The 13,960-nt window shown below is 52.2% G+C and overlaps 2 protein-coding genes across 6 annotated transcripts in view; one reads left to right on the top strand and one right to left on the bottom strand.

Moving 5' to 3' along the window:
• Positions 1–3,072: 3,072 nt before the first annotated feature.
• Ppt2 (palmitoyl-protein thioesterase 2) overlaps positions 3,073–13,960 on the top strand; it is a 21,962-nt gene continuing 11,074 nt past the window's right edge. For 2 of the 4 annotated variants that reach the window (XM_031348410.1, XM_031348405.1), the window contains exons 1-2: positions 3,073–3,180; positions 4,832–4,950. The gene's annotated coding sequence lies outside the window, so the exon portion shown is untranslated. Of the gene's footprint in view, positions 3,181–4,831; positions 4,951–11,967; positions 13,626–13,732; positions 13,811–13,960 lie in introns of those variants that run through there. The other 2 variants (XM_031348406.1, XM_031348409.1) reach the window with 2 other exon arrangements.
• Prrt1 (proline rich transmembrane protein 1) lies at positions 8,531–12,425 on the bottom strand. 2 transcript variants are annotated; one of them, XM_031348402.1, is made up of 5 exons: positions 12,311–12,425; positions 12,023–12,108; positions 10,509–11,047; positions 9,733–9,909; positions 8,531–9,589 (listed from the first exon to the last, which is right to left on the bottom strand). In XM_031348402.1, the coding sequence occupies exons 1-5, from the start codon at positions 12,316–12,318 to the stop codon at positions 9,413–9,415; spliced, it is 987 nt and encodes a 328-aa protein (XP_031204262.1). In that variant the 5' UTR covers positions 12,319–12,425; the 3' UTR covers positions 8,531–9,412. The 2 variants fall into 2 exon arrangements, with proteins under 2 accessions (XP_031204262.1, XP_031204263.1); XM_031348403.1 differs by lacking the exon at positions 12,311–12,425 and having other exon boundaries at positions 12,023–12,159.

The following is a 13,960-nucleotide window of genomic DNA, read 5'->3' as shown; positions in this document are numbered from 1 at the left end:
GAGAGGCCTCTCTGGGCAGCCCTGGCAATTATTTACCCTCTGAAAACTTCCCAGAATTTCAGAGTCACACAATTGCAGAAACTATCTGCAGCTGGCAAAACCACGCCCCTGCTAGCGCAGGAGGCAAATCACAGACAGCTGTTACAGACCGGACTGTCCTGGGCAGCTCCATGTCCCCCACACCTGGGATTAAAATGAAAGCACATTTTTATAGTATTTCTGTCTTTTTAAAAGAAACCAGGGCTGGAGAGATGGCTCAGCGGTTAAGAGCACTGACTGTTCTTCCAGAGGTCCTGAGTTCAATTCCCAGCAACCACATGGTGGCTCACAACCTTCTGCAGTGGGATCTGACGCCCTCTTCAGTATGTGCCTGAAGACAGCAACAGTATACTCATATAAATAAAAAGACATAAATTTTTAAAAACAGAAAGAAAGAAAGAAAGAAAGAAAGAAAGAAAGAAAGAAAGAAAGAAAACAAAACTCCAGAATTCTCACTACACAAATCAAAGTTACTTGAAGACTGAACCACATCTGGGAAGTGAATCTTGTGCAAAAGCAGCAAACCCCTAACCGTTGAGCCATCTTTCCAGCCCCACACCAATCCTTACTAAGGATTGGCGTGTCCCTCAGTGCCAGAGTATATACATACTGTACAATCCCCAGTACCACCCTTAAATCCTTACTAAATACTCAGAATTTATCAATGAGGGATGGAGAAAACCCCACCAGTGGCGGGTGAGTGTCTTGTTTCAAAACGCTCCAGATGCCAGGACAAGTGGGCTGGGTGGCAGAGCCTTTGTGTTTTCCGGCTCAGCGCCATCTGGACTGGCTTCATGCATGGAGGTAATCAGACTGCTGGGCCTTGAAAGCTGGCCATTGTTTTGATGTGCAGAGATTCGGGGCATTTGTTGCGGAAGAGGCAGCAGGAGGCAGCACAAGCCTCCTCCGTCCACCCAGCTCTATGCACTTCTGGTCCAGTCTCAGTATGCCCAAGCTATTCCAAGCCGCACACCCGCTGCCCTGTCACAAGGCCTGGAGCCAGCTGGAGGTTTTCACACCATCAAGCACCATGCCTTCCACACAGCAAGGAACCAAATGCTGCCGTTATGCTCCGTGGCTCTGCGGCTTTAGCATTAGCACGAGACACCGAAATTCTAGCCTCCCGGAGGTTAGACAAACATGCTCTTCTGTTTATGCCTTGGTGGTTTCTGTGGGTTTTGGTTCCCCTGGGATTTGTGTCAAAATTGTTCCTCTTTTCCTCACAGAGTTTTTGGATCATGCCTGCCCAGCCAGCAGGGTTTTCTGACAGGAAACCCTGAGGTGGCTAAAGGACTTTCTGTGGTGGAACATTTGTAGGAAGTGACCCCATAGTAAGCCTGGCCATGAGTCACCCCAGCAATAGCAGGCATTGTGCTAAGGTACAATAGTCTTAGCGCCTGTGTATTAGCTAATATGCATTACCTCACTTTCTCCTGGAGTAGCTCTATTCACCCATTCTTTCTTTCCCCTTTGTCATGGTGGGGATCAATTCCAAGTCTCTGAGCACCCTTGGCATGCTCGCTCTTTATCACTAAGCCATAGTCCTGGCTCTAGTCAACAGTTTAATATTTTTTTTTATTTCCTGGGACTGGAAAGCTGGCTCAGTGGTTAGGCATGCCGGCTGCTCTTGCAGAGAAACCTACGTTGGTTCCCAGCCTTCACACGGTAATTCACACGCTCTGTGGCTCCAGGCCTGGGTATCCAGTGCTCTTTTCTGACCTCTGAGAGTACCGGGCACCCATACGGTGTGCATACATGCAAGCAGGCTAAACACTTATGTGCATAAAATAAATCTTTTAAAACTTATTTTTTGAGATAGAGTCTCACTTTGTTGCCCTAGCTGGTCTGGAAACTCACTTATGTAGACCAGGCTAGCCTTGAACTTAGAGAGAGCCACCTCCCTCTTTGAGTCCTGAGTGCTGGGATTAAAGGAGCACTCTACCATGCCTGTCTCATATATCCCTAGAATCTGACTTTTAGTCATTTTTGCCTCATTCCCCTCCCTCCCCTCCCTCTTTCCCACTGGAACCCTTCCTTCTCAATAAGATCTTTCAGTGTGTGATCCACTGGGTTTAATATGGGTTACTCGCCATGCAGTAAGAATTCTCACCTTATCTCCACATGCATGCTACGGAGGGAGTGTGGGCGAGAGGTTATTTAGTAAAGCCTGAGCAATTATCTTGACTACACCACTGAGGAGACTAAGCTCTCCTCCCTAAAGTCATCAACTGCCAACAGTCTCTCTGGCAGAGATGTGTCCCCGATGGGCTCCTTGAATACCCATGATGCAACCCCACAGACAAATCTTTGCACTTATGCAGCACCTCCCATATTTCTTTCCAAATCGTCTAAGAATTCCCCTCCTGCCAGAGCTCACGCACCTTCACCCTGTCGTGCCCACATTAACTACTTTACTGCTGGGCAGGCTCTCTGCCAACAGAACCGGGCGAGAGAGGGAGAGAACCCGGTCCAGCCAAGCCTCTCTCTCAGGGCTGAGCGGGATGGCCCAAACCAGGGCCAAATAGAGCCCAACACTTTACTGAGCCTTTCTTTCTTCTCAGAGGTCAAGCTCTAGCACGCTTGTACGATGATGGACATGTTTCAGTGATGTAGAAAAAACAAAACCAACCCTTGGTGACAAAGGGGATGCTTTAAGAAGTCTCAGCTTTGGCAGGTGCAAGGCCTAGGGTCCCTAGGCCAGAAGCAACTGGGGATCTGCAGCAGAGGTACCCAGCAGTGCTGGCTGAAGCTATAGAGAAGTTCTTTTCTGGATGGCTCCATTTTCTTGCTCTGTTTGGAAAAAGCATTGCCATCTTGTGAAACTGTGGTCTCGGAATGGGGAAGATCACTGAAGAAAGAAATGGAGGCTGGCGGCTGCACACGCAGCTCACGGGAAACAAACCATCCAGTGTGACTGTGCATTTCCCTTGGCCTTACTCAGTTCATGGGTGAAGTGTTAGCAGGCAGGGTGAGATTGAGCAAGAGGCAAGCTGTATAAAGGGAAAGGAACCAAGAGAACCTCAAGTCTTTGCAGCATCCACCTCTGGAAGCCGTCCTAACTAGGGCTACTATTGCCTTGGCAAAACTCCAGGACCAAAGCAACCCGGGGAGAAGAGTGTTTATTTCAGCTTACACTTCCAGGTGACGCCCCATCACTGGGAAATCAGGACAGGAAGTCAAACTCAGCAGGAACCGGGAGGCAGGAGCTGATGACGCAGAGGCTATGGAGGGGTGCTGCTTACTGGCTTGTTCCTCATGGTGTGCTCAGCCTGCTTTCTTATAGAAGCCAGGACCACCAGCCCAGAGGTGGCCCCAACCACAATGAGCTGGGCCCTCCCCCATCAATCACTAATTAAAAAAATTGCTACAGCTGGATCTTATGGAGGCAGTTCCTCAGTTGAGGTTCCTTCCTTTTAGATGACTCTAGCTTGTGTCAAGTTGGCATAAAACTAGCCAGGACAGAAGCTTAACTGAGAAATGAGAAAAATGAGATTTTCTTTTCTCTCTTTCTTTCCTTCCTTCCTTCTTTTCTCTCTTTCTCTTTCTCTCTCTCTTTCTCTTTCTCTCTCTCTCTTTTTTTTTTTTTTTTTTTTTTTTTTTTTTTTTTGGAGATAGAGTGTCAAGGTTGGTCTTGAACACATGGAAATCCTCCTGCTTCAGTCTCCCGGGTGCTTAGATTATGCGAATAAGCCATCATGCCTGGTCTGAAAATGAAAAACTGAGAAAATCAAAGAATAAAAAGTGGGGTGGGTCAGAGAAAAGGACCAACAGTTAAGAGCACTGGCTGTTCTTCCAGAGTCCCGTGGCTCGATTCCCAGCACCTACACAAACATCTGCAATTCTAGCTCTGGGGATCCGATGCTCTCTTCCGGCTTCATGGGCACAGACATACATGTAGGTGAAATGCTCATACACATAAATTAAAAAAAAAAAAATTAAAGTGATAGACAGAGTCAATGGGCGTGCAGTCCAAAGGAGCTGAGAAATTTTCAACTGGAACTGAAGGATGACATGGAAAGACTATAAATGGGATTTTTTGGTCTTTCTCTACTTCCCCAGGTGTCTGTCTCTAGATTCTATTTTTCTTCTCTCAGGCTCTTCTTTGAAATCTCAACCACTTGTCAGTGGTGGCTCACGCCTTTAATCCCAGCATTTGGGAGGCAGAGGCAGCTGGATCTCTGAGTTCAAAGCCAGCCTGGTCTACAGAGTGAGTTCCAGGATAGCCAGGGCTACACAGAGAAACCCTGTCTCCAGAAAAAAGATCTGGTTGAAGGCATGACAGGTAGATGGTTAGTGTGAGGTAGAAGAGGGTGGGTGGTTAGACCATTCAATCCTGGGTGATATACATAGTTATCGCAGACATCAAAAGTAATGAGATGAGGGGTCCAGAATGTAGATCCCTGGCACAGCATTTGCCTGGCACGTGGGGAATCCTGGCTTCAATGCCCAGCATTATGGACACAATAATAACAGCATAACAAAACATCCAAGACAGAAGAGGCAGAGACAGCGGGCCTGGTGTAGACTTGCCAGAGTGAGGGGGCATCCAAGTAGACACTAAGAGGGGAGCTGAGCCCCTGCTAGAGGATTCGAGCTGTCCACAGGGGTACAAGAGCTAGGGCTTGGTGTATAGGGGAGCTGAGGCCAGGCAGGGAAAGAGCTACAGGAACCTGGGACCTTCTTGTCTCCCTCTGAAGGGGGAGATTCTTGGGGGAGGGTAAGAGAGGAGAAGTTTTTTTTTTTTTTTTGGTTTCGTTTTGTTTTTACTGACTTCTCCTAATTACTTTCAAAGAGTTCCAATATTAGTGGAAGAGACTTTGCCGGATGAGGACCTGAAAACCATACAGAAGCAAGATTTGACACCCGCATCCTAGAGCTGCTTCAGGTTAAGCGCACACATCCAGACCACAGGTAAGAACTGGCGTGCAGGTGCCGGCCTCAGGTGCAGAAACTTTCCCCTAAGGAAGGTTGCCCTGGCTGGGACACCTTTCAGGGTCTCTGGGGTGACTCCCAGCCTTGAATGCACTTTGGAATCCTCTGAAGTTGTCACAGTATTGGCACTTGAGTCTCTCCACCCAAAGGTTCTGAGCTCATTGCCCAAGGATGTCATCCGAGCTTTGGACTTTAAAAATACCCGCCCCATCCAGCCCCAGAGTCCTAATGTGTAGCCAGCAGGGAGAACCGTCACACCTGGGACTGTCTAGGAACAGTCCCCCCCCCCTGCTGTGATCTAACCTAGAGGACCTAGAGGGATGAGCTGATGTGAGCCTTGAAGGTCAGGAAAAAACTGAGCAAGTTCAGGTGTGCACTGGAGAAAGCCTAGGGTTAGTCTAGAGCCTGGGGGCAGTGCAGAGCCCAGAAGCGGCCTAGAGCTTAGAGGTCGTCAGAAAGTTGGGATAAATGTCAGGCAGTTTGATTCTTGCCTAGCAGAGACTAGAGACACAGGCCTGAGGTATAGGTGCTGCGGAGGTGTGGAAGCCAAGGGGTACAGTCTGGTTGAAAACTGGGTTGAACAGGAACAATGGGCTGCCTAAACTATGAAAGGGGTGCACAGACAGACTATAACTTGGGAAATAATTGAATAGGCAAATAAATGGCCATGAAATTCGTCCAACCCTTTAGGAAGGTTTAACTAAGGGCCTTGAAACGGCGCTGCTAATGTGGTGGTACCAGTCAAGATTCCTGCCCTTGCTGCCCAGGCCCTGGGTTTTAAGGCTGTGGGGTGGCACACGCCTTTAATCCCAGCCCTTGGGAAGCTGGCAGATCTCTGAGTTCAAGTCCAGCCTGTTTTACAGAATGAGTTCAATGACAGCCAAGGCGGGGCAGTGGTGGTGTACACCTTTAATCTCAGCACTTGGGAGACAGAGGCAGGCAGATTTCTGATTTTAAGGCCAGCATGGTCTACAGGACAGCCAGGGCTACACAGAGAAATCCTGTATCTCACCAAGTTGGTTTGGCAGGCCTGGCGGCACAGTCCCTGTCTGTGAAGGCACATAGCTGCTGGAGAATGTCTGCGGGGATTATGCTGGAAAGGAGTTGGGTCAGAGAGGAGGGTCAGTGGTTGAGATGAAGCTCGGTGGCTAACCTAGCACTAAAAGGAATGAACAAGCCAAGCAGGTGGATTTCTGAGTTCAAGGCCAGCCTGGCCTATTGAGTGAGTTGCAGGACAACCAGGACTACATAGAGAAATCTGTCTTGAAACAAAAGCAAATACCAAACCAACCCCCCACCCCCAACAACTCACCCCAAACATCTCAAAATCCAAAACAACAGAAAAATAATAAGCAGAATCCTGACTTGGTAGTATAGTATAGGATGTGGCCTGCAGGGGTGGGGTGGGGGCATGGAGGAGATGGTAGCAATGGTGACAGGTTGAAGTAGCATGAATGCAAGTGTGAAGGAAGCCTCTGCTACACACTGGGACCTTTGTCTCCATAGACAGACAGAGAGAGAGATAGACAGACAGACAGACAGACAGATGATAGAGTTGATGGCTATGTTGAATGGGTGAGATTTCTTTCTCCCTTCCTTCCTTCCTTTCTTTCTTTCTTTTTTTTATTTTTTTGTTTTTAAACAAATTTGTTTATTATTATATCTAAGTACACTGCAGCTGTCTTCAGACGCGCCAGAAGAGGGCATCAGATCTCATTATGGGTGGTTGTGAGCCACCATGTGGTTGCTGGGATTTGAACTCAGTACCTTCAGAAAAACAATCAGTGCTCTTAACTGGTGAGCTCATCTTTCCTCTTTCTTTCTTTCCTTCTTTCTTTCTTTCTTTCTTTCTTTCTTTCTTTCTTTCTTTCTTTCTTTCTTTTTTCTGGAGACAGGGTTTCTCTGTATAGCCCTGGCTGTCCTGGAACTCACTCTGTAGACCAGGCTGGCCTTGAACTCAGAGATCCAGCTGCCTCTGCCTCCCAAATGCTGGGATTAAAGGCGTGAGCCACCACTGACAAGTGGTTGAGATTTCAAAGAAGAGCCTGAGAGAAGAAAAATAGAATCTAGAGACAGACACCTGGGGAAGTGGAGAAAGACCAAAGGATTGTTACCCCTTGGGAGGTGGAAGTAGTACTTCACAAGTTCAAGGCCATACTCAGCTAGCTACCTGCTGAGTTTTAACTGGGCTACCAGGAACACTGTCTCAAACATTTAAATAAGTAAATAAATAAAGACAGGCACAAAAGGGCCAGGACAAGCAAACTGTTTGAAAGTATCACTGGTTCTCTGCATTGTAATCACGGCTCTTGGAGATTCAACAGTGTGAGGAACTAAAAGGATTTCAAGGAGTCAGGAAAGTGGGCTTGAAGAGAGAAGGTCGCACACAGACGCTTGTCATAGAAGCACTTTCCAGCTCAAGAGGAAAGCTGATCAGGGGGACGAAGAAGGAGATGCTACACATATGAACTCCTTCAAGCGCACTGGTGGAGGCCGCTCAGTGGTTATAGCTTGCTGTTCTTTCACAGTCCCAGCACCCACAGCAGGTGGTTACAACCCCTCCACTCCAGCTGCAGTGTGCCCCAGGGCCTCTTTGGGCATCGCCACATGTGCAAGCAGACACACAGCATACACATAAATGCAAATAAATTAAATCAGTAAGAACTATTGTTAGGAAAGGCACATGAGACCTGAAATGTCCCAACCTGTGATATACCCCACCCCAGCCTCAATGCCAGGCTTTCTGTCTGGATTCAGGGTCAGAGCCTGGCCTGGGCACATCTCACAAGCCAACCTGAGTGTCATGGCTATGACTTAGGAATGAACAGACCTGGAGTGACATCCTGCTCTCTGTGTGTGACACACCCGCTCTGCCTGATCCCCAGTCCCTTCTCACAGAGGCCTCGCACCTGGCCTAGGGTTAGCTACCACAGCTACCCCAGGTAGACTAGAGAGACTCTGCTAACGTCTTCCCAGGCTCCCACAGCTCTCTGCTCCTTGCCTGAGCCTGAATTCACACGGGACTCTGATGTAAGTTGTCCAGCCTCTGGCCAGGAACACTGTGAGCGATTGCTGGCTGCCCTCCCCCCACCCCCCCCATCCCCGTTCCGGGCACCCCATCCTCCATCTGCTTCTTCACTGAGGTCTGCCATCATCCGCATCTCCCATGACCGTCTTCCCCAGTGCCCCAAGCCCAGCTTAGAGTAGGGAAAAGGGGGATTGGGAAGCCCCTTGGTAGCGACCCTCCAGGTCTTCTCCAGTCGGTTCCTTCTCTTTCTCTTTGGAGACAGGCTTCACTGTAGCCCAGACCCACCTCTAACTTTCTATAGACCAGAGTATGGCTTTGAACTCCTGACTCTCCTCCCAGATACTAGGGCTAAGGACCTATAGCAAGCCTGGCTTGAGGGACCCTCTTTTCTCTGCTGGCATGGGAAACTATCTCCTCCGGCTTTTTTCTCTGCTGGTGTCACCCCCCTCCCCCGTGACGGGGTGACAAGACGAAAAGTGAAGGGAACGGAACGTTGCGTGTTCTCTGAGGTGTGGTCTTTGGAACTGCGGGTGATAATTCCACTAAAATGTCTTTAATACTGTCTCTTGGAAGTTCACACACACGGCACACACAGATCAAAACAAGTCTAGGGCTGAGGGGAACGGTGGGGGGAAGGGGGGAGCGTCGACTCCCTCCCTTTAACCCTGGATTCTCTTCTGCCCCCACTGCCCAGGGGCTGGCACAGGTAGAAAGGGTATTTACATTGCAGGGACTTGGTTCTTTTTCCAGGGTGAGGGGTACTAAACCAGGAACTTCCCACTTCTCACTCCAAAAGCCCAAAACGGGAAGTTCTGTAATTAGCAAGAAAATAGGCAAAGATGGGGTGGGGGAGGAGAAAAATCCGCACTGGCAAAAACCCGAGCCAGAGTGGGGGTGTAGTTCTCCCCAGGCTGAGTCCTTTTAGGGAGGTAGGGGGACGAGTCCGTCTGAATGTGGGCTGGGCCTGGATTCACAGACCCAATCATCAGACTGAAGACCCCAAAAGAAGAAGAGAAGGCGGAGCCTGCCGACCTGGAGGCGGGGTTTGTGGGGGTTGGGCGGAGCTTGTAGATGAGGCGGAGCTTCTGGGACCTGACTCCAGACTGGGGAGAGGAGACCAGGAGAGCTCCGCCCCTGGCACTGCACTTTGATGGGGTGGGGAACTGGGGCAACTGGAGGATCGGGGTTTGGCGCGGATTCTAGTGCCGCTGGGGATGTGGGTGTTAGAGGGGTTCCTGAGGAACTGAGCGTACTCTCTGGGCCAGAGGTTCCGTGGGGGCGGAGTTTATGATGTCTGGAAGTCCAGCGGCGCCTCAGGAGGATGTGCAGGGCGCGCGTTGGGTAGGCGGCAGGACTGCGTGGCGCGCCTGGGAGGTTGGGGGGGCACGGAGTGGGGCCGAGATGGGGACGTTTTTAGGGATCCCAGTAGTTTTCGTGGTGCTGGGCGGCGATGATGATGACGACAGTGAGGATGGTACAAAGCACCATGGCTGCGATGCCCACGGCCAGGGAGATGAAGGAGAAATTCCGGGCTTCGCGAGAAGCGATCTCGGCGGACACCAAGTCTCCGCGGGCCAAGGCCGTGCGCACCTACCGGGGAGGGGCGAGGGAAGGGGGTCAGAGAGCCGCCGCTCACCCGCCACAGCCTCCCTCTAAGAAGATGTCCAGGACTCCCAAGACTAAGGAAACCCCGCTCAGCCTAAAAGCCTTTCCTTCCCGCCCCCGCCCCACACCTGCACGGCCTTGAAGATGGCGATGATGCCTGTGGGCCAGAAGCAGCAGATGGTGGTCAGTACAGCGATAGGCATGTAGTCGTGCGGAGGGCGCCTGGGCTCCAGCAGAGCCAACCCTGGGCCCTGGGGCAGAGTGGAGGTCACTCCAGGACCCCCGGGGGTCCCGCCTGCGTAGGGCTGTGGGAAGGACAGTGGGGGAAAGGGACGTCACACCCTACAGTCTTGCTGCTTGGCCAATTGGCAGAGAGGTTTTTAAAAACAAAACAAAACAAAACACCATTCTAAGGTTTTAGGGGGGTAAAATCCACGCACTATCCTTCCTGACAGTAAAATCGGCCTAAGGCCTCCCTTCATGGTACCACCATTAACTTCCATATTCGTGCAAGTGCCCACACTGTCTTACAAGGGACGGCTTTTGGGTCTGCCTGCACTTCCGGTTTTGTTTCCATCCTCCTTGGCATCTCCAGGCCCAGACTTCTGCCCTCTTCTACCCCTGGCTTTCCGGGTTCCATTTCTTCCTCTCCCTCCACAAGCGGTCTCCTTTCCTACCTCCTCTTGACTTCTGAACCACTTCCCAGACCTTGACCTTTGACCCCCAGACACCTCTCCCACCCCCACCCCAAGTCCACCACCTTCCCACCCACTGTCTCTTCTCTTTCCACTCTTCTGTCTAGGGTTTGTTACCAGAACGGCGGGTTCGCTCTCTCCCAGCTTCCCGCGTGTCCCGGTTGCACCTGCCTCCCCGTCCTCCTAGATCTTATCAGCCCCACACTCACCGTGCCCACCGGATACACAGGGACATAAGCAGTGCACGGCTGCAGCTGCAGCGGGTAGCCCGGCGCCACGTAGCCCCCCAGCGGCAACGTGCCCACCGCCCCCGCGTGCGTGGGCACCACGAAGCCCGGGGCTTGGGCCGTCGGGGCGGGCGCTGGTGGGGGCGGGGCGGCGGCCGCAGGCGGTGGTGGGGGGAGTGGACCCTCGAAGCGAGTCTCCTGCAGATAAGGGTCGGGTGGCATGCGGGGTAAGGTAGCACAGCCGGGTGGGGGAGCCCCCGCGGCGGGGCCGGGCGGGGCATGGTGGGGGGGCCGCGGTAGCGTGGCGGAGGACGAAGGACCGCGTTGAGCGCTGGCCGCAGCAGAGGCCAGGCCACCTGCTCCTAAGCGCGGGAGGGTGGCCGTGCCAGACTGGTGGTAATGGTGGTGGTGGTGATGATGTGAGGATGGGGCCGTTTGTGGGGGCGGGATGGGGGGCTCGGCCGGAGGCTGGGGGGCATTGTAGGGCGGCGGTGAAGTATGGGGAACCGAGTCTGGTAGGCCTGGCCACGGAAAAGCCGAGGAGAGGATAAGGGGAGAGAGAAGACAGCAGAGATCAGAAGGGTAAGAGACATGAGACAGCGAGAGATGGAGAAAGAGCGAGGGAGAGACAGCCGAGACGACATCTCCCATTTTGGGGTCAGGGAAGGGGTTGTATCTAGGCCACCTGGCCTCGATCTAGTCTTGCCGTCACAACTGTCACAGCTTCCCCCCAACCCCCAGGCTCCTCTGCTGTCAACCACAGCCCTCATCCAGGGCTGTCTCAAGCCAGCTGTCCCCTCTTCCTGCACATGTGGCCGAGTCACAGGGGTCATGCGCACTCAGTTTAACGTTTCCACTTTGCTTCTGGTGGAGTTACCTCATGGCCTCAGTTAAGGTCCATGACAGAGCTTCTGGGACTAGGCATGGTGGTTCATGCCTGTAATCCTAGCATTTGTGAAGCAGAGGCGGAAGGATGAAGAACTGGGAAGTTCAAGACCCTCCTGGGCCACACAAGGAAAGCTCATCTCAAAAAAAAAAAAAAAAAAAAAAAAAAGGAATCTTCTAGATATTACTTTCTCAACAACCCAGTCTGATCAAGTCTCCGTTATTTTTCCACTGGGTGTCTCCATGCCAGTGAACCGGTGACTGTCCATCTGTCACTCCCAGGGATGATGTCCCTGCAGTACCTGGCTGTGCCTGCCCACCTTTCCTTTTCAAAACTGCCCCCCCCCGATGTTGTTGACCAGGGACGGAGGCAGACTGACCCTAAAGAAGAGACGGATGGGATCTAGAAAGGGGAGGGGGTGGGGGGTACTCATGGAGAGAAGGGGAATAGAACTGAGCCACACAACATCCCAGAGGGGGTCAAAGAAGGGGACTAGGACAAGTGGGGCTAGGTAGGAAATGATAGAGGGGGTGGGGGAGGGTTTTACTGAATATACATATATATACATATATATATATACATATATATGTACATATATATATTTTTTTACCTGACTTTTCTGACGACATGTTTGCAATCGCTGGGACAGGGTCTCTGAAGCTGGAGTCAGGGCCCCCTGACTGCTGGCGCAGGAGTCTGAGTCCGGGATGGCGCAGCCGGCGCAGCGGCGGTAGCAGCAGCAGCGCGGAAATGGGAGAGATGAAGACAGTGTGTGTTGGGGGGGGGATGGCTGGGGGGAGCTTAAAGGGACCGAGGCAGGGATGGGGGAGAGCTTCAGAAGTCCCCCCCCCCAACTCGGTTTCTCTCTGCTCGTGGACCACCTCTTTCCTCCTCTCACCCTGGCATTCAAGCCCCCAGTTTAGGCTCCCTTGGAGTTGTCATGGAAACCGGGAGGCAAGACCAGGCAAGCGGGTGGGACTAAGAGAAGGAGGGAGGGAGAGAGAAATCTCTAGAGTCTCTCCCGCAAAGACTCGCTGTAGTGATTATATTGTGGGAAGACGCCAGCTCAATGAATTTACCACACTTATCTCCAGACCCCGTTCAACCAGACCCTGCTCACCCAAGGGGTCCTTTCCTCAGTTTCCCTCAGAACGTCCTGCAAGATAGTTCTAGGTTTCTCCAGGTAGAGACAGAACCAGGTGTGAGAGAGAACTGTACAAAGATGGGAGCCAAGAGGGTCAGAAAGACCCCCAGGTGTACAGCCTGGGCCTGCCCTCCTGGCAATAGAGGTAAGAAGGTGAAGGTGGCTGATGAAAAGGAGAGAAGGCATCGTAGGGGTGCCCGGGTGACTTCTTTCTCTAGGGTTATAAGAAGCAGAAAAGCTTCATCAGAGGGAGGCAAGCTGTAATTGCTTGTTTGTGTCAGGCAGGTTTGGAAAAGCGTGCTTGCTGGGGGCTGAAGAATACTTCTTGGTCCAGTCAGCATTCACAACCATTCCTTACAGCACCCCCCTGCCTTCCCCCTCCTCCTGCCCCAAGACACAGATCCACCCCCAGAGTCAAACCGAGACACATCGGTGACTTCAAGTCTTTTTATTTGCTTTTTGTGTCTTGCAAGGGCGTGGGTGGGGAGGTGGGGTGAGGATAGGCCGTCTACAGAGATGACACCAGTTGAGCCTTTTTTGCAGAGACCTAGCAGTATCAGAATCAGAAATAACCCAACCCCTTTAGGATTTCCCAACTGTCTCCAGAGACAGTTGCTCTAGGACAGAGCCCCTCCGGTGGCGTCCTGGAGAGCAGTCTGCAAGCCCTGGCTTGAGCCCGTTCCAGGTCTGAGAAATTTTTACACCACGGCCTCACACCGGTGGTTCTGGTTTTTCAAGCGTGCATAGATCAGAGGGAACCTCGGATCCATCCCTCCCACACTATCTTCAACACACGCTTCTGGTTTTATTAAGCTAAGACTGAACAAAGTTCCTGAGTAGTCTCTGACAAGCTCAGAAATCCTGCAAAGTTATTTAACTGCTAAGTAAAAGCCATCCCGGGGCACTCGGCGCGCGCAGGGGTCACGGGTAGGCCCAGTGGTGCCAGCGCCCGCAGCGCGGAGGAAGTCTGGCTGCACCGGCAGGGTCGGTGTCGCCTGCAGCCTGCAGGGATCTGAGGAGTAGATTGCCGGTGTCGCTCAGGATTGAAAAGCCTGGTGGAAATCCTGTGGTGAGTCCTTGAAGCCCACGGGGCCCCACGCCCATAGAAGGTGGGTCCGGGAGGGTGGGTCGTGAATGCGGAGAGAAAAGTAGGGCCAGAGAAATTGGGTCAGGCTGCACTTCACTCGAGGGGCCTGGAGGACTCTCGGCGTCTCCGGAGACAAGGGCACAACACGCACTTCAAAGTGAAGAGTTGTAAGGCGCTGATCCCGAGCGGGAGGGCAGGCAGGAGTGGGAAGAGGGGCTCTTCAGCTGCGGTCGGCCTGGCACTCTGGCCTGTCACAAGCCTGGAGTCCAGCGACAGAAGAGGGAGTCGCTTTTCGTCAGTCCTCACCCCCCCCCCCC

This window comes from Mastomys coucha, unplaced genomic scaffold (assembly GCF_008632895.1).
Source record: "Mastomys coucha isolate ucsf_1 unplaced genomic scaffold, UCSF_Mcou_1 pScaffold3, whole genome shotgun sequence".
In the NCBI taxonomy this organism is placed as follows: domain Eukaryota; kingdom Metazoa; phylum Chordata; class Mammalia; order Rodentia; family Muridae; genus Mastomys; species Mastomys coucha.
The sequence above is the reverse complement of the archived record's forward strand: the minus strand, read 5'-3'. Positions and strand labels throughout refer to the sequence as shown.